Source organism: Centropristis striata, chromosome 20 (genome assembly GCF_030273125.1).
Source record: "Centropristis striata isolate RG_2023a ecotype Rhode Island chromosome 20, C.striata_1.0, whole genome shotgun sequence".
NCBI lineage: Eukaryota > Metazoa > Chordata > Actinopteri > Perciformes > Serranidae > Centropristis > Centropristis striata.
This window is the reverse complement of record NC_081536.1, coordinates 2905730-2929107: the sequence shown is the minus strand read 5'-3', so window position 1 is coordinate 2929107 and position 23378 is coordinate 2905730. Positions and strand designations below refer to the sequence as shown.

General features: G+C 37.1%; 1 protein-coding gene across 1 annotated transcript in view; it reads right to left on the bottom strand.

Annotated features, from left to right (window-relative positions):
* The window catches only part of LOC131958648 (serine/threonine-protein kinase 32C-like), a 166878-nt gene that overhangs the window by 40520 nt on the left and 102980 nt on the right, over window positions 1-23378 (bottom strand). Inside the window, exon 4 of the mRNA XM_059323785.1 lies at window positions 198-371. Coding sequence (XP_059179768.1) covers window positions 198-371 — 174 coding nt within the window. The remainder of the gene's footprint in view (window positions 1-197; window positions 372-23378) is intronic.

Sequence of the window (23378 nt, the reverse complement as noted above, 5' to 3'; positions counted from 1 at the left end):
GGGTTATTACATTATCAGGAATTTATTACATTATCAGGTTCTACAGGGACATTTAACAGTGGACAAAGGCCAAGATTCAATAAAAAACAGCTGACTAAATTAACACTATGTGAGGATAAGAAAGATTAGTGAAAAATCTCCACAATCCACAATGGAAGCTGTTGAATGAAAGAAATGAAAAAGACAAGAAGGGGCACCTATGGATGATGTGCTGGTTCTGCAGGTAGTCGAGCGCCAGGGTCATCTCACAGAGGTAGAGTTTGACGGCGTCCTCGCTGAACTGGACGCTCTGCTGCAGGTGGTAGCGCAGGTCTCCTCCCAGCAGGAGGTCCACCACCATAAACATGTCCTCCTCATCCTGGAACGAGTACCTGGGAGCGGAGGAGCAAGGACAGGACACAGTGCTCACTTACAGCCCGGTGGGGGAAAAGAACACATGCTACACAAACAGACTGAGCACACAAACACATAAAGGGCTTGAGTGCTCTTGCAAGCAGAACATTACATGTGCAAAGGTTACACAGTAAACATCTGCACACACACATGCATGTTTGCAGAAACTCCCACACAAGGACACAAAGAAAGCATGCCATATACCTGAACAAATACCTCGGAATAAGAACCTTTATGCATGATATATTTATATCTATAAATGTCACATATGCTTGAGTTTCTTGTGCATCCTGGCAGGCTGAAAGCATAAACATTGGACAGTAATGGACCACTCATCCTAATAACATGCCATTTCTTTGGAAGAAATGCAAAAGGAGAGAGGGAGCGGTCGTCGAATTAAAGCTTTGAAAACAGCATTTTACGTTGATGTAAAATGATAAAATAAAACATTTTACGTATTTTTTTGGTCATTTTGTGTCTTTTTTGGTGGTTTTGTGTCTCTTTTGGTCATTTTGTGTCTTTTTTTGATAATTTCATGTCTCTTTTGGTCTTTTTCTGTCTTTTTTTTGGTCATTTTGTGTCTTTTTAGATAGTTTTGTGTCTCTTTTGGTCATTTTGTGTCTTTTTTGATGGTTTTGTGTCTCTTTTGGTCGTTTTCTGTCTCTTTTGGTCATTTTAGGTCCTTTGTTAGGTCCTTTGGTCTGCTACTAACTAAACTAAACTGGGTGTCTGTTACCTTCTCCTTAGTCTAACATGTACACTGTAAAAAATATTCTGTTTAATTTACGGTAAAATACTGGCAGCTGTGGTTGCCAGAACTTTACCGTAAAAAATACAGTGAGTGGGTTTTCTACTGTAAATTTAAATGTAAATATCAGCTAAATCTGTCATTTAGACTGAAAAATCACTTGCCATTTTATCCCTATTGTGTCTCTTTTTGGTAATTTTGTGTCTCATTTGATAATTTTACGTATTTTTTTGGTCATTTTGTGTCTTTTTTTGAAAATTTTATGTCTTTTTTGGTCGTTTTCTGTCTCTTTTTTTGGTCGTTTTGTGTCTTTTTAGATAGTTTTGTGTCTCTTTTGGTCATTTTGTGTCTTTTTTGATGGTTTTGTGTCTCTTTTGGTCGTTTTCTGTCTCTTTTTTTGGTCGTTTTGTGACTCTTTTGGTCGTTTTCTGTCTCTTTTTTTGGTCGTTTTGTGACTCTTTTGATCATTTTAGGTCCTTTGTTAGGTCCTTTGGTCTGCTATTATTTTTAGGGTAGTTATGTCCTTGTGACGTTATGGTATTTCTCCATTCATTTTAAATGAAAAATCTAATATTTTTTGCAGCAAGACTGTGTTTTCTAAAGTTTATGACAGAAAAAAGTAAAAGTTTGTGCATCCTGGCAGGCTGAGAGCATAAACATTGGACAGTAATGGACCACTCATCCTAATAACATGCCATTTCTTTGCAAGAAATGCAAAAGGAGAGAATTAAAGCTTTGAAAACAGCCCGTCTTTGCATGATGTGACTTAATTGAAGGCTGCCCGTGGTCCGCTAAACATTTTTGTCAATCAGGCTTACTAATCATGCACATCAAATTAAAACACAGCCTCTCAGTGATCTGGGTGGGGATTTGTAACACTCCACTCCACAATTTGTGCCCCAGACACTGAACAAAACATTAAGCCACACGGGTGAACAAACTGTTTCTAATTTCTCATGGAAAGAAAAGGCAGAATAATATCTTAATAGGCCCCCCATGTCAATTTGTAGACGAGGAGGGAAAACAAACGCTGGTTTCTCGGTTTAATGTGGTTGCTACAGAGCCAATTCTTTATTTTCCAATTTAAGCTCTGATACTGTGCCGATATTACTTCTTTTTATAGCTGCAGGTTCCCTCCGTATCTTTAGGCTTGGCCCTGAACACTCAGGGGGACATTCTGATTGGTCGTATTCAAGGTGCAATTTCCTGCCTCTCTATAAGTGAGAAATGGGGCCAGTGTTTGCTGCAGAGTGAAAATCATTCCATCTCTTCTGCAGATTGGTGGTTCTGCCAGAGAGAGAGAGGAAAAAAACCCATTTGCAGTACTGTTGGGTCTTTCTCTTCTCCTCAAGCGCCGCATAGATTAATTGATGAAAGGCCTTCATGTGATGGGATAGATAATGGGCGGAAAGCACACTCCACTGAACACAAAAACAACACATATAGCTTTGTGTTATCATCAAAAAGTTTTCTGAACAAGACTCCCACATTTCTCAGACGGCCTGGCGAGATAGTCTCGATAGGAAACGACACTACACTCAAAAAAAGCAAACTGGGTGTCTGTTACCTTCTCTTTAGTCTAACATGTAGCTTCTACTAAATAAAATGATGTTTTGTGGTTGAACAGTTTTAAAACATGTAGTTTTAGCATAAAATGCAACACTTTAAAATTTACTAGAATACTTTATGTTAAAACAACCTAATTGAATTGCTGAATATAATATTTATTTCCTGAATAATTGCTATTATGTTCATTTTCATATGATAAAGGTAATCTTAACCCTATAAAGCCTGAACCATGAAACAATTACCAGAAAATTCTATAAATGTTTATTGAACCTGTTAACCAAAAAAAAAAAAAAAAAAAAAAATCAATATCAATTTGCATGTATGAATTCTAATTTGCATCATATTTGATACACCGGGTCTTTTCGTGCAACCTTAAAATATTTTTAACCAATTAAACTTTGACTTTCCTTATAAAATTTTTCTCAAACATACAAAATATATTTTTTTCCAAATAAGACAACATCATACATCTGCTGATATAAAGTTTTCATGCCGCAATGATGGATCCACCAGTGGAACCTGCAAATTATTTGGGCTCTCAAAAACTTGGCTTTATAGGGTTAAAACTGTTTTGTTGGCTCAGCACAATTAATTCATGTACTTCACTATTTTAAAAAGTAGTTGTAACTACCCTATTACATAAAGTAATTCTTAATAATGTCATACACGTTTAAATGGCCCAAGAAAATTACATTAGTATGTTACAATTACCCTTAGAAATCTAGTCATTTTGTTCACTCAACAAAACTGTTTCTCACTAAATTAAAGCATTTTATTTAGGTGGAAATTATTTCCATAATTTTATTTCATTCTGGGAACAAGTTTTTTGAGTGTAGAGCCACCTACATCACACTAACCTGCCCCGACCCTTCAGAGATCAGCCTCCTATTAAAACACAGAGCGGCCTGGGCAGATGGCCGGCCCGCAGGATGTTGTTGCCGTTGGCAGGGATTCCTCACTGTCACCTTTTTATCACCTCATTGTCACACTCTGATTCCCAGTATCCAGTTGACAGATGAGCTTCCTCCGAGGCGCCACTCGCTATCTCGCTGTTCCACAAAACGGTCTTCCCAATCCACCGGCGAACTATCAGGTTGCTCCTGAGAGAAAGACTGCAGCGGCGGCGGAGGCTCGGTCTGCTTGTCACTCCCTTCTCCACTTTAGCAGAGGTGACAAGGAGATGTCAGATACGGGAGACAACTGGAGCATATGAAAGCTCCGCAGCTGACAAGCCCTGTCACCTTCAACGCTCTCGCCAAAGATGGGACAGTGAGGAAACTATTTTATTTCACATCTTTTGGGGACACTCCGCTTCAAATAAAAACAATGTAGAGTCCACCTATTTGACAGTCCTACAATTCAAACACAGCAGTGGTGGAGAAAAAGTATTCAGATCACTTACTTAAGTTAAAGTACCAATACGACACTGTGAAACTAGAAAATTTCCTCTGGGGAAATTCGGAAAGGGCCACGGGGGCTACTGCCGGTGTGTGTACACTATGATGAGTTTTTTCAGAGATTTCAAACTATGCCCTTTAGCCTCAAAATATGTGTGTGTGTGTGTGTGTGTGTGTAATTAAAATCACATAAAGTTACGTGTGTGTGTGTGTGTGTGTTTGAAGCATGTGTATGCATGTGTGAGGAGTGTGCGTGCTTATGCGCATGTGTGTGTGTGTGTATCTGTAACTGTAATCACATCAAAGATCAAAGGCAATCAGATCAAAGCAATCAACAGAATTAACTGACACCTGTTAATGAAAGAGTGACAGCAGCCAGAGGTGGACTGACTGGAATTTCTGGCCTTGAACAGAAAGCATTTTTGGCAGAACCATAATACCTATCATTGATCCGACTTCACTTTGAGCGTCCCGAGTTCTTCCTGAACGTCTACATATGTTTTTTTTTTAAGAAAAATGAAAAAATAGCTTTGTTAGAGCGATCTACAAAAACTGTTCCATCTCCCTTCTTTTAGAAATCTCCCTGCGTTTTTAATATGGGAGCCAATAAGGCTGTTGGTGCGTGTTGATGGAGCATCTATGCGTCCTACGTCCAAACTATAGAGGATTGTGAGGTCCATATATAGAGGTCCAGAGGATTGTGAGGGAGAAGACAAATTTTCCTACGTTTCTATGTATTAATTATTTCTGTAGAGTGGAATTTGCGGCCTGGAGCGCAGTTTTCAAATTTATTTTTTGACAATTTCTTCTCTCCCTCTACACTCTGGCGATGATGTCACACACTGTGACATGAACATTCCGTGCAATACACACCCATTATAATCTCAGAATTTCTCCAAAAATGATCATGGTCATTGAACAGGGATTGATAAAAAACTATATGACCTATCGAAACGTGGATTAATACACCGATACACAAGACTTGTGTCTACTGTTTAAAGTTTAAATGGAGTCTCTAGGTGAAATTATGCCGGAGAAGTAGACATTTAAAAATCTCCAATTATTGTTCTTTTTCGCTCATTTCTAGTCAGCCGTCCCATTCATTTCAATGCAAAATTTTGGGGAGTTTTTCGCGACTTACGCCCCGAGCAATAAATAAATAACAATGGCAATACTACCAACCAAACATATAAACAATATTGAGTGTTGAAAAATAAAATACCTTAGCCTGCTGCCCCCACGACCCGGCCCCAGATAAGCAGAAGAAAATGGATGGATAAAAAATAGATAGACAACCCCCCTCCCGCCCCCCAAATCACAACCATATTTACCCCATTTTTGCAACTTAATCACCTCCCTCTTTATCATTTAATTTTTCCCACTTCCTCCAGCAGGTTCCTGGGGGATCCAGAGGTGTTCCTAGGCCAGATAAGATAGACAACGTGTCCAGCATGCTCAGGGTCTACCCTTGAGTCTCCTCCTTGACAGACATGCCCTGAATACCTTCACAAGGTAGAATTCTAATCAGATGCCAGAACCACCTCAGCTGGCTCCCTTTAATATGAAGGAACAACATATATCTCTCTTTCCTGATACCCAGCCTTCACATCTCGCCCCTCAGGGTGAGGAAAAATCATTTCAGGTGCTGGTATTCAAGGGGGGGTGTACTTTAAGAGGATAGTATACATTGGGGATGGCAGAGTGAGAGAGATGAAATACGACAGGTTGTGATCCACATTCAGGCTGAGGATTTTGTCAGCAATTGGCAGAGACAATATGGACAAATGCAAAGAGCATACATTTGCATTTCAATAGTCGTAGCTGCATAAATCAAGGAAGGATCACATTATGGCTACAGGTTTGTTGGATGCTGATCTCTATAAGACATATATATATATATATATATATATATATATATATATACAAACTGTTTTTTTTACGGTAAAAAAAACCACAGCTGTGGTTGCCAGAACTTTACTGTAATAATTACGGTGCAACTTTTTCATTTTTATTTGTTCAGGCTTTTGATTAATTGTTTCGTGACTGCTATGGTTGTTTAAATTGCTGCTGTTTTGGTCTTTTAAAATTTGTATGTACATTTTTATGTTATGCGTATGATTTTTATGTGAAGCACTTCGCGACTTCTGTCTGTGAAAGGTGCTATATAAATAAAGTTTACTTACTTACTTACTTTTTGTAATACTACGGTAAAATTATATTAGCACTTTTGATTTCCCGTTTAAGATTGTCATTTTATTCCATTTTTTACCCTAAAAAACAAAAAGTTTTTCCATCAAAAGAAATGTTGTTCTGCCATATAACTGACAAGAAAATACTTGAATTAAAGATTTTACCATTAAATATTACAGCATATTTCTGTTAGAGATATGGTGTTTAGTACATTTAACAGTGAGAAAAAGTATCTTTACAAAAAATAAATGCGAAAATGATGTCTTGTATATATATTACAGTATAATTTTGTTACAAACACAGTGCCAGTGTATTTTACAGTGGAGTAATGTATTTAAAAAAAAAAAAAATGAAAAAAAATACTGTTTTGGCTGATTTACGTTGTTTCATTGTTACTGAAACTGAGTTAACCCATTTATCATTTTACAGTCTTTTACTGTCATAGTTTAGCAGTTTTTCACAGTAAAAATCTAAGTTATCTCGTACTAACTAATATACATAATTCTATCAGTTTGCTTGTTAGTTTTGCCATATGATGCAGCCTTGAGTAGAGGTGAGTCTAATATTCACTCATGTTTGTTTCCCTCAACTCCTGAGGGAAATATCTGGCTCTTTAGCTGCTAAATGCTCCACAATGTTTACCAGAAACTTTCTCTGTCTGTGTGGTGCTGAGCAGGTAGCACACAGTGGCTTTATTAGGTTTCACTTTGAAACACGGTTGACAAGAGAAGTGAAACTGACCCGTGAATATTTGAGCTGTAAAACCAAACAAGTGAGCTGAAAGATGATTTTATGCCTCGTGGAGCTGAGGGGGAACAGGGTCCGCTGGTTTCCAAGGCTTTTTTTTTGTGTCTCTTTCTCTAAACACAGAAACCATTGGTGGAATGTAACTAAGTACATCTACTCAAGTACTGTAATTAAGTTTAATTTTGAAGTACTTGTACTTTACTTGAGTATTTCCATTTTATGTAACTTTTTACTTCTACTCTACTACATTTTGAGGCAAATATTGTACTTTTTACTCCACTACATTTAGCTTTAGTTACTTTACAGGTCGAGATTTAAAATTAAAAACATGGTCAATTTAAAGTGATTAGAGTTTTATATTTATTTAAACACCTATCAGTATATTAAGCAGTTCAAATGAGCCCTACCTTTAGAAAATATAAACTGTGCTTATAAATGCATCAATAATAATATATTTAGATATTTTATATATATTTTTATATTATATTTTATATATATTTTATATTAACATATAAAACAATCTGAGTGGGGCCATTCTGTATAACGAGTACTTTTACTTGACACTTTAGATTAGATTAGATTCAACTTTATTGTCATTGAACAGAGTACAAGTACTAGGACAACGAAATGTAAATTTTGATGCTGATACTTTTGTACTTTTACTAAAGTAAGTATGAATGCCGGACTTGTACTTGTAGTGGAGTAATTTCACAGTTTGATATTAGTACTTTTACTGAAGTAAAGGATCTGAATACTGTGACTGGTAAGGGCTATCATTGCAGTTTAAACTTTAAAAGAACAAAGGGGAGAAATATTGACGAAAGGAGTTTGAATGAACACATTTGTATTGGCATTGCTGATCTGGGAGTATTGGGTGATTGGTAGAACATCAGTGGGTTTTTTTTAACAGATTTAGCCAAGGAAACACATTGCTGACAACATAAAACCTTTGAAAGGTCTCAGGTGTCATATTAAAAGGATATCGAGCTGGGGAGCATGTAACCCTGGGAACATAGGAAACTGCAGAGTCACCATAAGTGAGATCCTTCTCATTACACATGGTCACTTCATCGATTGTCAATATAAAAGTATTGACGAGTGCAGCTTTAATTATTTATATCCATGGTGTGGAGCCTTTCCCACTGAGGCTCTGCAACGGGTCAAAATAATGTTTTACCCCTAATGTTGTGACCACAATTTTGAGTTAGCTTTGATACGCTAATGGCTACTCTTGTAGCTGTAACAAGCAGCGCCGCTAGCATCAGTTAGCCGCTAGCATCAGTTAGCCGCTAGCTTTCGCTAACGACCGAATTTCACAACAAAGAAATAAGAGTTAGCAGAACTATTGTTCCTTGTTGTGAACTCCAACTTAAAGATATAAGTAACAACAACTCACCAACTTGTTTTTGAGCAGACAACTGGCTTCCTTTGTTGTGCTAACTTACATAACTGCCCTAAATGTCAATAATTTATATTTCCAAGTTTTACCAACTTAAATCACTGTTTTAGACCAAAAAATACAAGTTGGCTTTTTTTTTGCAGTGAACAGGGTTTCCAAGGCTTTTTTTTGTCTCTTTCTCTAAACACAGAAACCATTGGTGGAATGTAACTCAAGTACTGTACTTGGTCATTTCCATTTTATGTAACTTTTTACTTCTACTTCACTACATTTTGAGGCAAATGTTGTACTTTTTACAACATTTACAACATCTCCCACTGAGGCTCTGCAACGGGTCAAAATAATGTTTTACCCCTAATCTCATTTAATGTGCCCTCTGCTGCTCCTCATACTAAAAAAATGAGCACAATTTATGGAGTGGTGCTTTTACAATGAGCACACAGGAGTTGCAGGTCAGACCTTTGAGTGTGAATGAATGCCTGGCAGTAATGCAGAGTCTGGGGAAGGGCTGTTACTGTCCAAAACCAGGAGGAGGCCACGTGGAAAGGCCAGGACAGGACTGGGCTGCGACAGTCACATCGACTATAAGAGCGAGGAAGGTTAGCCGGCTGGAAGGAGTACAAGGAACAGGCTGAAATAATCAGGCCACAATGACAAATGAGCCCGGGGAGGCAGGGAGGAGAGTGGGGAAAGCGGAAGAGGAGAATGGTTTTGAGGTAAAAAGCGACAGAGAAACAAGAGCTTGTGATTTTGTTGGCGCGAGTCGGTCTGCAAAAAGTTTCAATGGCCTACATAAAGTTGATGATAGAGATGGGCTGGCTGGCTGGAACTGGCTGCATGACTCAATCACAAGACGCTCGCCTTCTCCTCGGAGGATTCGGGCAACAATGGCGTGAGTGAACGCTGCCTCTCCTCCCGCCACAAGACCTCCACTGGCCTGCTTTCACAAGGTGCACTTTCAAGGCCATGTCCTACGAAAAGTTCTTTAAAAGTAGCAGTTTCACTAAAAGTCCCAAGTCCTTCAAGGCTGCAAATCTAGGGCAAAATAGTCTGCACAATGCTGTATTAAAGAGTCCTGTTCCTTTGGAAATGATCATCATCAGTTAGCCGCTAGCATCAGTTAGCCGCTAGCTTTCGCTAATGACCAACATGGCATTTAAACATTTAAAATCAAAACCCAGAAAATAAGTGTAGTGCCACATTGGGATTGTCATTATATTTAATGTGTAATAAGTCTTATTATAAATAATAAGTCATTTTATTTGAAAAGAATCTATGCTGCTATGAACTTCATCTACAAAACAGATTCATGACAAAACTGCTTTCATGATAAATTCTGCTTTAAAGCCGACTGTATCAATATTTTTACTATAATAATTGATAAAATGACGCATGTACATAATATAAAAGAGAGCTAATTTTTTTTTTTTTTGCGGCTGCAATGACACTGTTTTGGTTGAGTCTTTCAGCTCTCATCAGTGCTGTTTCCAGACGCAGCCAGCAGCTGTCAGTTAGCCGCTAGCGTCAGTTAGCCGCTAGCTTTCGCTAATGACCGAATTTCGCCGCTTTCCCGCATTTCCCAACAAAGAAATAAGAGTTATCAGAACTATTGTCCCTTGTTTTGAACCCCAACTTAAAGATACAAGTAACAACAACTCACCAACTTGTTTTTGAGCAGACAACTGGCTTCCTTTGTTGTGCTAACTTACATTATTGCCCTAAATGTCAGTAATTTATATTTCCAAGTTTTACCAAATTAAATCACTGTTTCAGGCCAAAAAATACAAGTTGGCTTTTTTGTAGTGAACAGGGTACGCCGGTTTCCAAGGCTTTTTTTTTGTCTCTTTCTCTAAACACATAAACCATTGGTGGAATGTAACTCAAGTACTGTACTTAAGTATAATTTGAAGTATTTGTACTTTACTTGAGTATTTCCATTTTATATGTATTTTTACTTCTACTCCACTACATTTTGAGGCAAATATTGTACTTTTTATTCCACTACATTTAGCTGACAGCTTTAGTTACTTTGCAGGTCGAGATTTAACATGAAAAACATAATCAATTTAAAGTTTTATATTTATTTAAGCACATAGCAGTATATTAAGCAGTTTTTGCAGTGAACAGGGTTTCCAAGGCTTTTTTTGTCTCTTACTCTAAAAACAGAAACTAGTGGTGGAATGTTTCACTAAAAGTCCCAAGTCCTTCAAGGCTGCAAATCCAGGGCAAAATAGTCTGCACAATGCTATATTAAAGAGTCCTGTTCCTTTGGAAATGAGCCCATATTTCGCCTTTTATGAGGATGATTTAAGGCTAAACCCCCCCTTCACAGGGCTTGTTATAACTGCTGACCGGGGGTGTAGAGGCTAATTTGTTCCACAGTCTCCTAAGGCCTTGTTCCATGCAGGCCTGAAATCAATATTCCTAATGGAGGCTGAGGAGGACACGGCACATCCATCCTCACCACTCCTCCTCTTGCTCGCTTTCTGGCTCTGATGAAAGGATGGACAGTGAGAGGAAAGCCATATACCACTCCTTCAGATGACTCACCGCCGGTTTGGTTTTGAAACCTTTAAAATCCTTTGAGATGATCCCAAGGGACTGTGTTTAAAGCTCTGCTAACTGTTTGACGACAGCGGCTGCAACAACCCTTGTTACCCTCGCCGCTCGCTTTTCAAAAGCACTGTGGCAGCGTCCATTTGGTCATGATTCACTCCTGTGTCTGAGCCCTCAGGGACGGCGAGCGATGCTGTGTGAGAGTGATCTGTTGTGATGTAACGCTTCTTTGGCGAAACACTGCTTTTATAATGATGTGCAACCCAGAGCCAAAAAAGTTTACAGTCTAAAAAATAAATAAAAAGTGCGATCATTCACTAAATCACATTGGACACGAATGATTTTGGAAATTGTACACTGTAACAAATTGCTGTAAAAATACGGGCTATTATATTATATACCGTTTTCCATTAATACAGTTGAATACTGTAAATTCTGATGTTTTTGAGGAACAAAATATTAACGGCAAGCTCCTGTAAAATCTTACGGTAAAGAGCAGTATTATTTGTTTTTTTTACAGCAAGCTACCTTTAATCTTACGGTATAATACAGTATTTTCTTTCTTTTTCAGTTAACTTTAAATCAGACTTGATCTTCAGTCTGTTTAATAGTTCATCTGAGCAAAATAAAAAAATAAATGAAATTAAAAATAGGCCTACACATCAGTGTTTTTATTTGAGATTGAGGGCACAATAACAAGAAGATGAAGAATTAGTTTTCATCCGGACTCTTAAACTGAACATTTTTGATCAAACTGATTAACTTTGTCTATTGTAAATGATTCTGAATTTGATGGCTGCAACATGTTCCAAAAAAGTTGGGACAGAGGAATGTTTACCACTGAGTTATACTGTGTTTTCTTTTAACAACAGTTAGTGTCCATTACTTTAAACATTCTGCTCAGCATGCAGAGTTGGTATTTAAGAATGCTGACCTTTCAGGAATAGATTTTGTGCCTCTCCTGTACATTTGGGATGCTGACCACTGACGGATCACTTCTGTGTTGACAACTTTTTACCATGTTTGGACTCTGTTGAGCAATCAGAAATAACTGGCCATGTGCCAAAGACAAAGAGTACTTAAGTCCATTCATTCCATCAGCATGTGAGGATTTAATCAGGCGCCATTTGAATTAAAACTTGTGCATAGAACCACAAAAATAGACCATCGACTGTATATAAATAATGGACGTGGTCGCCGTGACGTCACCCATTGGTTTGTGGCCCTCGAGTTCATCGCTACACTCGTCGCCATCTTGTTTCCGATACAGGAAGCAGACCATATTTAGACTGTGGAGGAGGAGAGGGATCTGATCACTGACTACAGCCTCTCTACACCTCAACCTGACTGAGAGAAGCTGCTGCTAATTCATGTTAGCATTAACTGGAGCATTAACTGGGATGTTAGTTTTGGCTAGCAAAAAAACAAAAACAAAACGTATGTTACTGACCTCAGAAAACTGAGCAGCGACTCCTTGGAGTGTCTGTTAGTCCAACCAAACGCTGAACAAGACATTTTTACTGAACAAAACGTTCAAATAAACTGTCATTAAGTGAAAATACAGTGAAAGGGTCAAAGTTATGAGACCAAATCGGTAAACGTCCTGTTTTCTATCTATATAACGTTATATATAACTTTATTGACACGTTGCCGTGGATACGCATTGTTCTGCTTCTCTCCTGGTGACGGCTCGCCTTGTCAGTGACCTGTCAATCAAAGGTAGCCCCGCCCCAAATCATATGATTCTTTATCTTCTATTTTCTTCTAAATGGGGCCATTATTAGAACTATTGACATCAAATTGTCTTGAAGATGATTTTTTACTATACTAGTGATTGAGACCATAGTGTTGTCCTGAAAAATTTTTCTGAGGTAATAAATCAAGTCAGAAGTTTTCTAATTTTGCACTGAAATGAATGGGCAGATTTTTTTGCAGCCAAACTTAGCGCCCCCTGCTGGAATTTTCGGTAGATTGCAGGCTTTATGCACTTCCTGGTTGGCCTCCATGCTCAGACACGGAGATTGTTGCCTGCTACAAACGCATCCCTACAAACACTCAGTAAGTGTTTAGGAATTGAGGACACAAACTGTCAAAGGTTTGAAAGGAGAATTCTTCCACAAAATTCGCTACGCTTTATAATGCGCAACACGTTTTCAATGGGAGATGGTGCAGGCTATGGGCATCATGGGAACTTTGCACTGGTAAGAATCTGGTTGGACACGAGGACATGACGTTCATTTTACATGTCCAAAAACATTCTGAAAAATACTTTTCTACTTAGGCTACGTTTACATGATGACAGTCTGAACAGAAGACGCAAAAGTGGCGTCACGTCTTCACTTGTTATTCTGCATTTAGACGAGCGTTTTTGGGAGGAAATCTGCTGCATACGGTGACGCAAAAGTGTGTGAAATTGTATTGTATGCAGCCAGGCGGCATCACTTAAAGACATAAGAGCATCTTTGGGCATGCAGAAGTTTTCACGCCACACATTTTCATCAGCTACTCCTTCCACAAAGTTCTCCTCCATCACTAGATCTCCCAGGTCTCGTTCACAGCCGTCTGGCTCCTCCCACCAATCGCTGCGTCCAGAATGTGATGGAGGTAATTCCAGATCCTTCTCTGTTCACTAATACTATCTGTACATATCCTGGACATCTGGTGGAAAGACTCCTGTAAGTTTATTAGAGCTGCCAGAGCAGCTTGAAGGTCCGACGCATGGAAATAATCCCACATGTTTGTTTATTTCCTGTCCTGGAGCATGTATGTGACGTAAACACATACGTGACGTGAGCAGATCAGATCAGAGTTTTGTGTCTTGTCAGTGTAGACGACACGCTACGGAGGAGAGGATTAAAGTTTTACACTCTGGAGGCTGGTTTCAGATTTTTGCGTTTTTAAGCCCCAAAAACGCCGTCACCGTCTAAACGAAAGGCACTTCCCATAAAATATTTTGACGTTTTTTACCCGCAAGTGTCCTCGTGTAAAGCACGAAAAGAAAACACTTTTAAAATGCATGTTCAGACACACAGCTGAAAGTAATAGCTGCTGTTTTTATTCAAGAATCGCAAAACAATTGTATGTAATGCTGGTTTCAGTCTTAGCATCAGTCCGTCTCAGATGAGCTTGGGCCCAGAGAAGTTGGCAGCGTTTCTGGATGTTGTTGATATTTGTCTTTTTGTCTTTGCATGACAGAATCTCAACTTGCACATGTAGCTGCAGAGACAAACTGTGTTTACCTCTGAGAAGTGTCCCTGAGCCCATGTCGTAAAGTCCTTTGTACAATCATATTGGTTTTTTTAATGCATTGCTGTCTGAGGGCTCAAAGGTCACGGGCATCCAGTGTTGGTTCGGCCTCGTCCATTATGTGCTGAGATTACTTTAGATGAGGGGACGGCAACCTGCAGCTCTGGAGCCACATGTGAAGTGGCTCCCTGTGGCTGTGACAAAAAAATCATACGACATGAACAGTTATTTCTGTTTTCCCTATAAACGGTATTAAAACGTCTACAGTCCAGCACTGTAACCAGTGGCGGTTCTAGACCAGTTTTACCGTGGGGGCCAAGGAGGGGCCAGTGTTTAATCAGAGGAGCACATTAGCACATGAAAAAATGGCAAAGATGATATTTAAGCATTCAAAATCTTTGAATGTCTTGAAAAAGAAGAAGAAAAGAAAGAAAATTACCAAAAAAGACACAAAATGACAAAAAAAAGACACAAAATGACAAAAAAAGACACAAAATGACCAAAGAAGACACAAAGTGACCAAAAAAAAAAAGAAGATGTGCAGACTAAGAGGATTTGTAAGGTTTTCCTCCAGCTACATACAAAGACACACTCTCTGTCTCGAAGCTGGGTTTTTTTTTTCTTTCATTGAGACAACCTGCGCTTTTGAGCAGCTCCGTCCGTAGCTTCAGAGAAAATTCATTAGGAAGCAACCTTGTGAAAGCCTCCACTGAATCCCATCAGCTGGGTAAAGGCTGCCTTAAGCTGGGCGGATGTCAAGTTTGCAGCCCACAATAATTGCTGCGACCATTCCCTCGCTGCATAGATATGATGTGTAGGAGTCGAGGGTACACTGAATGGATTACGTCGGAGGAGGAAAAATTAACTATCATCTACTGCATACGCCAAATCCACACAAATCCTTGTAAGGATTTGTGACACATGAGAAGATGCTGACTTCTTCTTTCCCTCACATATGTTTCCAACCTCGAAGAGCAGGGGTCATGTCTTCCCACCCAGAGAATAACCAGCTTTAGGGCTTTGCAAGGTGTTTGATCCCCTGGTCTACGGAGGATAGTACAATCCTGATGGCAAAAACAGTTGGGAAGCTGTGTAAGAGGTAAAAACAAAACAAAAAAGAGAGAATATAATAATGTGCTCATCCTTTTTTGCATATATTCAATTGAAGGAAACATGATGCCAGCAATGCATTTAAAAAAAAGTTGGGACAGGGACAACAAAAGACTTGGAAAGTTGTGGAATGCACAAAAAACACCTTTAGTTTAACTCTAAAATATAAATAGTTTAACTCTATGGAGTCTTATAGGGCTATTTTCTCCATTTTTGAATCCTTTTCATGTCTTTACGTGTCTTTATAAGTCATTTTGTGTCTTTTTTGGTAATTTGTGTCTTTTTGTGTCTTTTTTGTGTGTTTTTTTTGGTAATTTTGTGTCTGTTGTTGTGTCTTTTTTGGTCATTTTGTGTCTTTTTTTTGTAATTTTATGTCTTTTTTGGTCATTTTGTGTCTTTTTCGGTTATTTTGTGTCTTTTTTTAGTAATTGTCTCAATGAAAGAAAAAAAAACCAGCTTGGAGACAGAGAGTGTGTCTTTGTATGTAGGTTCGAGCTGGAGGAAAACCTTACAAATCCTCTTAGTCTGCACATCTTCTTTTTTTTTTGGTCACTTTGTGTCTTTTTTTTTTTTTAGGTAATTTTGTGTCTTTTTTGGTCATTTTGTGTCTTTTTTGGTTATTTTGCGTCTTTTTTGGTCATTTTGTGTCTTTTTTTTTTTAGTAATTTTGTGTCTTTTTTGGTCATTTTGTGTCTTTTTTTGTAATTTTGTGTCTTTTTTTGTAATTTTGTGTCTTTTTTAGTCATTTTGTTTCTTTTTTTTGTAATTTTGTGTCTTTTTTTGTAATTTTGTGTCTTTTTTGGTTATTTTGTGTCTTTTTTTGTAATTTTATGTCTTTTTTGGTCATTTTGTGTCTTTTTTGGTCATTTTGTGTCTTTTTTGTGTCTTTTTTTAGTAATTGTCTCAATGAAAGAAAAAAAAAAACCCAGCTTGGAGACAGCGAGTGTGTCTTTGTATGTAGGTTCGAGCTGGAGGAAAACCTTACAAATCCTCTTAGTCTGCACATCTTTTTTTGACAAAACAAATCAATGCCAAATACTTTCTTAGCTCTGTCTTGTGCAGCCCTCCTCTCGCTGTGATTGCAGGAATCATTACTTCCTCTGACAGCTGTTTCGTGCATTCTTTCTGACTGTCTGAGTGTCTCTGTGGCTCCCTCCTGGCACTGTATCAATAAAAAAACACTCCTATGAAGCTTTATCAAAGCTGGCAATTCTTCTAACTTGCATTTATTTTTCTTCTTTGAGAATAGGCAGTTCCCAAAAAACCCCAGGTGGTCTATCACACTTTCATTAATAACACGCTGAAGTGTCCAATTGCAACACTCTGTTTGCAACCTGGTCTCACAGAAATCCGTGAAATAGCCACGGAATCGCTCAAATTTCCGTGAAACTGACACGGATTTCGCTACAATGCAAGTTAATGACAGTCATATCCCGTGGCTATTCCATGGATATTTGTTCCTAGTGGTTTGTTACTAAAAAAAAGACACAAAATGACCAAAAAAGACACAAAATGACAAAAAAAAGACACAAAATTACCAAAAAAGACACAAAATGAGAAGACAGAATAACAAAAAAAACCCACAGAAGACACAAAATGACAAAAAAGACATAAAATGACCAAAAAAGACACAAATGACCAAAAAAGACACAAAATGACCAAAAAAAAGACACAAAATAACTAAAAAAGACACAACAACAGACACAAGATTACCAAAAAAAGACACAAAATGACTTACAAAGACAAGAAAAGACATGAAAAGGATTAAAAAATGGACAAAATAGCCAAAGACTCGATAGAGTTAAGAACTGTGTTGTAAAAAATGTATATTATATAAGTTATATACTCGACTATATCGACTATCCCGTGGCTATTCCATGGATATTTGTTCCTATTGGTTTGTTCCAAGTCACGTGACTTTCAAGGTCCCGGCGGTCAGAACAAAAAACATGGCGGACAGTTCTCTCATTTTTAGTGAAAAATCAATATTTTGACTTAGTTTCTGCATAAAAATGGATTTTGATCACATTTCTAGCGAGAAATATATGTTTTATTTTCTAAATATTCACTCAGTGAATGTACATAATCACTTTGTATGTTGGAATAGCCACGGGATATGACTGTCATTAACTTGCATTGTAGCCAAATCCGTGTCAGTTTCAAGGAAATTTGAGCGATTCCGTGGCTATTCCACGGATTTTGAGTTAAGCAAATCCGTGGCTATTTCATGGATTCCTGTGAGACCAGGTTGCTGTTTGACAAGCCTATGGATACTGGTAGCTGTCTCATCTACAGGGAATTGCTTAAACAACAGACCCACGCGCCGAACCAATTATGTTCCTCGTTGTTATACAGTAAGGGAGGCTGAAGATGGGAAGATGAAGCGGCGTCCTCATCAGTCCTATCTCATTACCTGCCCGGCTGAGACGGCGTCTCACGCTGCAGCTAAATGAAGCAGACAGTTTATGAGACGTATACAGGTGAAAACACATAACAACGCTGTCATGCTCACAGAGCGTCTGCGTAAAACTGGGGCAAAAATAACAAACTTATCACAGACCCAAGCTATAAATTGATGTCCTTTATGCTCCGACGTGTTCTCCTCTCTCTCACTTAAAGAGGAAACTTTTCTTCAATTAAACATTTCTGTGCAGTGAGGCAGCTCCACACAGGAAGGCTTTAGTCCCAGAAGATGATGTTTGATGTATGAATCCATTCACTTGATGAGGGTGGAACCAATCCAAGCTGTATTTTTCCAGCCAGCTTCTGACTATATAGCTTCCAACAATTAGGCTAGTGAATGTGCTATTCTAAATACACATTGTCACCATCTCTGGTGGCTTTTCGTGGGACCAGTCAGATGATACTATTTTTTTTTTAGTAATTTTGTGTCTTTTTTGGTAATTTTGTGTCTTTATTGGTCATTTTGTGTCTTTTTTTTTTTTGTAATTTTGTGTCTTTTTTTTTTTTTTGTAATTTTGTGTCTTTTTTGGTCATTTTGTGTCTTTATTGGTCATTTTGTGTCTTTTTTTTTTTAGTAATTTTGTGTCTTTTTTTTTTTTAGTAATTTTGTGTCTTTTTTGGTCATTTTGTGTCTTTTTTTTTAGTAATTTTGTGTCTTTTTTGGTCATTTTGTGTCTTTTTTTTTTTAGTAATTTTGTGTCTTTTTTTTTTAATTTTATGTCTTTTTTTGTAATTTTGTGTCTTTTTTTTTAATTTTGTGTCTTTTTTGGTAATTTTGTGTCTTTTTTTGGTAATTTTGTGTCTTTATTGGTCATTTTGTGTCTTTTTTGGTCATTTTGTGTCTTTATTGGTCATTTTGTGTCTTTTTTTTAGTAATTTTGTGTCTTTTTTGGTCATTTTGTGTCTTTATTGGTCATTTTGTGTCTTTTTTTTTGTAATTTTGTGTCTTTTTTGGTCATTTTGTGTCTTTTTTTTGTCATTTTGTGTCTTTTTTTTTTAGTAATTTTGTGTCTTTTTTGGTCATTTTGTGTCTTTAGTCCCAGAAGATGATGTTTGATGTATGAATCCATTCACTTGATGAGGGTGGAACCAATCCAAGCTGTATTTTTCCAGCCAGCTTCTGACTATATAGCTTCCAACAATTAGGCTACTGAATGTGCTATTCTAAATACACATTGTCACCATCTCTGGTGGCTTTGCGTGGGACCAGTCTGTTGATACTATTGCATATATCAACATCAACACAGCTGCTCAAGGGTTCAGGGTGCGTGCATGCCACAGAGACAGATTCATATAGCAGCAACAGCTGCATCAGACTCTATGGCACAGCTGCTTTATATGTGCGAGCTCTCTGTTGTCACACAATGTGACAGCAGTGACAACAGCCTGTAACGGATGTGCCTTTACTCTCTGCAGCCCTCACTCTGATGCTTCATTTGTTTTACAGATTTGACAGCATCACACAGACCAGTGGTTTTATTAAAAAGCTATTAGCTTTCTACTGTCGTCTCCGGCAACACGTCACCTCTTGTGAGATTTCAGAACAAGGCTTTACAATTTCCTGTATTGTTGTCAGACATTTAAAGGGGTAGTTTGGATATCTGGACATTAAGTTGTATGAAATACTTGCAAGTAGTGTAGTAGTGGATGAAAGCTAGTTTACTTGCCGTTACAAGCTTTCTGTCATTTTGTGTCTTTTTTGATAATTTTGTGTCTTTTTTGGTCATTTTGTATCTTTTTTTTTAAATTTTGTGTCTTTTTTGTAATTTTGTGTGTGTTTTTTGTTCATTTTGTGTATTTTTTAACTAATTTAGTTTTTTTCTGTCATTTTGTGTCTTTTTTTCGTAATTTTATGTCTTATTTAGTAATTTTGTGTCTTTTTTTTGTCATTTTGTGTCTTTTTTTTGTAATTTTGTGTTGTGGATGAAAGCTAGCTTACTTGCCTTTAAAAGGTTTCTGTCATTTTGTGTCTTTTTTTGTAATTTTGTGTCTTTTTTTGTCATTTTGTGTCTTTTTTGGGTAATTTAGTTTCTTTTTTGGGTCATTTTGTGTCTTTTTTGGTCATTTTGTGTCTTTTTTTGTAATTTCATGTCTTTTTTGGTCATTTTGTGTCTTTTTTTGGTCATTTTGTGTCTTTTTTTTTAGTAATTTTGTGTGTTTTTTGTTCATTTTGTGTCTTTTTTAACTAATTTAGTTTTTTTCTGTCATTTTGTGTCTTTTTTTCTGTCATTTTGTGCCTTTCTTTTAGTCATTTTGTGTCTTTTTTGGTCATTTTGTGTCTTTTTTTCGTAATTTTCTGTCTTTTTTGGTCATTTTGTGTCTTTTTTGTAATTTTATGTCTTTTTTGGTCATTTTGTGTCTTTTTGTTCATTTTGTGTCTTTTTTTAGTAATTTCGTGTGTGTTTTTTGTAATTTTGTGTCTTTTTTTAACAAATTTAGTTTTTTTCTGTCATTTTGTGTCTTTTTTTTGTAATTTTGTGTCTTTTTTTTTAATTTGGTGTCTTTTTCTTTGGTCGTTTTGATACTGCCTCCAGCGGCCCCCAGGTAATTAGAGTTTGAGAGCCCTGCTCTAGAAGATGGTTTGCATACTTGTGCAGGTTCAAATGCCCACCTGCAAACAAAAAAAAATCCACTGACTGAACCTTTAGAGCTTTCTAGCCTTGCTGACTGCTTTGAGTTTAGTTTCCCAGGAGATTTCTGTCAGCCTCTGACACACTGGAAGAGAATTTAATTTTGTTTGTGGTAAACAAAGCATTGAAAGAATGCATTTCAACATTTCCTTTCAATAACAGTGTCACTGTCACTTAATAATATATATATGTGACAATCCTCACAATGAACTGCTGTGGCTGGAAGTACTTTCCACCGAAGAAACTGTCACAGGAGACAATTGACTGTTTGTCCTGTGAATTATGGAGAACACTCGTTCTCAATTCTCAAATCCACAGAGAATAAAACACTTTACATGTATCGACCCTTTCATATTTATAATATCATCTATGTCTAGATTATCTATCCATCTATTTTTATCTATCTAGAGCAGTAGTTCTCAACCTTTTTGAGTCGCAACCCCCAATTTAACATGCATATTGTCCGCGACCCCCACTCACTGAACAGAATCTCACACGCACAGTTCAGATCACCCAAAAAAGAAACAAAATGACCAAAAAAAGGAAACAAAATGACTAAAAAAAAGAAACAAAATGATCAAAAAAGACACAAAATGACCAAAAAAGACACAAAATGACCAAAAAAAGACACAAAATGACTAAACAAGACACAAAATGACCAAAAAAGACACATATCGACCAAAAAGACACAAAATGACCAAAAAAAGACACAAAATTACTATAAAAGGAAACAAAATGACCAAAAAGACAAAATGACCAAAAAAAGACACAAAATGACCAAAAAAAAGAAACAAAATGATCAAAAAAGGAAACAAAATGACCAAAAAAAGACACAAATTGACCACCAAATGATCAAAAAAGACACAAAATCACCAAAAAAGACACAAAATCACCAAAAAAACACACAAAATCACCAAAAAAGACAAAATCACCAAAAAAAGACACACAATTACCAAAAAAAGACACAAAATCACCAAAAAAGACACAAATTGACCAAAAAGACAGAGACAGAGCTGACTTCCAAAATGATTTGGCGACCCCCAGAAATCATCTCACGACCCCAATTGGGGTCCCGACCCCAAGGTTGAGAAACACTGATCTAGAGTATGTGATCGTTACAACTTTTTCATGTTTCCTATATGCTTTTGGTGAGATGGACAGGCTCTCTGTGGAGTGTTTCTGTGAAACCAGAAACAGGAGGTGTGGAGTGTGAAACTTCTCATTCGCTCGTAGATGCAAAGATTCAGTTTTGCATCTTTTTCACTAATGGGCATTTGAAAAAGTGCTGGATGCAGAGAATGAGAGAGAGAGAGAGAGAAAGCGGAGCAACACATGGAAAACTAGAACACAGAAGGCTTTGGCAGCCATACACTCCTGCAGGGAATTAAACTATAAAAAAATACACAGGCCTACTACTGTACGCTCATTAAAATGCCCTCAGTTTGTTCTAGTAGAGTGGCTCCTCTAGCAGGGGAAATATCCCGTATTAAACTGAAATCATTCACAACTTGATGAGCGAATGAGCTCGACTTTGTCTTGGTTCATCTACTTACTATCTGCACAGAATCAATCCATCATGGAAAGCATGAATAACAAAATATTCTGCCAGCGATTGCTCATAGAAAGATAAGCACGTGCAATATCATTCTACCAATTACAGAGGAGTAAAGTGCTTTGTGTAATATGCCGTGAATGCCGTGCCAGGTCCCCAATTACATTTAGAAATGAGTCTGAATTTTGTGTCTTTTTTTTTTGGTAATTTTGTGTCTTGTTTGGTCATTTTGTGTCTTTTTTGTTTATTTTGTGTCTTTTTTAACTAATTTAGTTTTTTTCTGTCATTTTGTGTCTTTTTTTAGTAATTTTGTGTCTTTTTTGTTAGTGATTTTGTGTCTTTTTTGGTCATTTTGTGTCTTTTATGGTCATTTTGTGTCTTTTTTTGTCATTTTGTGTCTTTTTTTTAGTAATTTTGTGTCTTTTTTGGTCATTTTGTGTCTTTTTTGGTCATTTTGTGTCTTTTTTTAAGTCATTTTGTGTCTTTTTTTGGTCATTTTGTGTCTTTTTTTTAGTCATTTTGTGTCTTTTTTGGTCACTTTGTGTCTTTTTTCGTAATTTTGTGTCTTTTTTTAGTAATTTTATGTCTTTTTTGGTCATTGTGTGTCTTTTTTAACTAATTTAGTTTTTCTCTGTCATTTTGTGTCTTTTTTTCGTAATTTTGTGTCTTTTTTCTTAGTAATTTTGTGTCTTTTTTTGTCATTTTGTGTCTTTTTGTTAGTAATTTTGTGTCTTTTTTTTAGCAATTTTGTGTCTTTTTTGTTAGTCATTTTGTGTCTTTTTTTTGCTCATTTTGTGTCTTTTTTAAGTAATTCAGTTTTTTTCTGTCAAAAAAATACACAGGCCTACTACTGTACGCTCATTAAAATGCCCTCAGTTTGTTCTAGTAGAGTGGCTCCTCTAGCAGGGGGAAATATCCCGTATTAAACTGAAATAATTCACAACTTGATGAGCGAATGAGCTTGACTTTGTCTTGGTTCATCTACTTACTATCTGCACAGAATCAATCCATCATGGAAAGCATGAATAACAAAATATTCTGCCAGCGATTGCTCATAGAAAGATAAGCACGTGCAATATCATTCTACCAATTACAGAGGAGTAAAGTGCTTTGTGTAATATGCCGTGAATGCCGTGCCAGGTCCCCAATTACATTTAGAAATGTGTCCCGCTCGGAGATGAGCGTTGAATAATGAAAGCAGCCTCGATTCACCCACATATCAGACTCAAGGGAAGAGTAAGGTCATTTCCAACCACAGTAATTATCAAATGTGTGCTTCATAGACTCAGAGTCAAAATTAATATCCCAAAAATATCTCTGCTGTGTGCTGCTGTGTAAATTGTTACTTAAGCTGTTGGTTTCTGGAGGAAAATTTGTT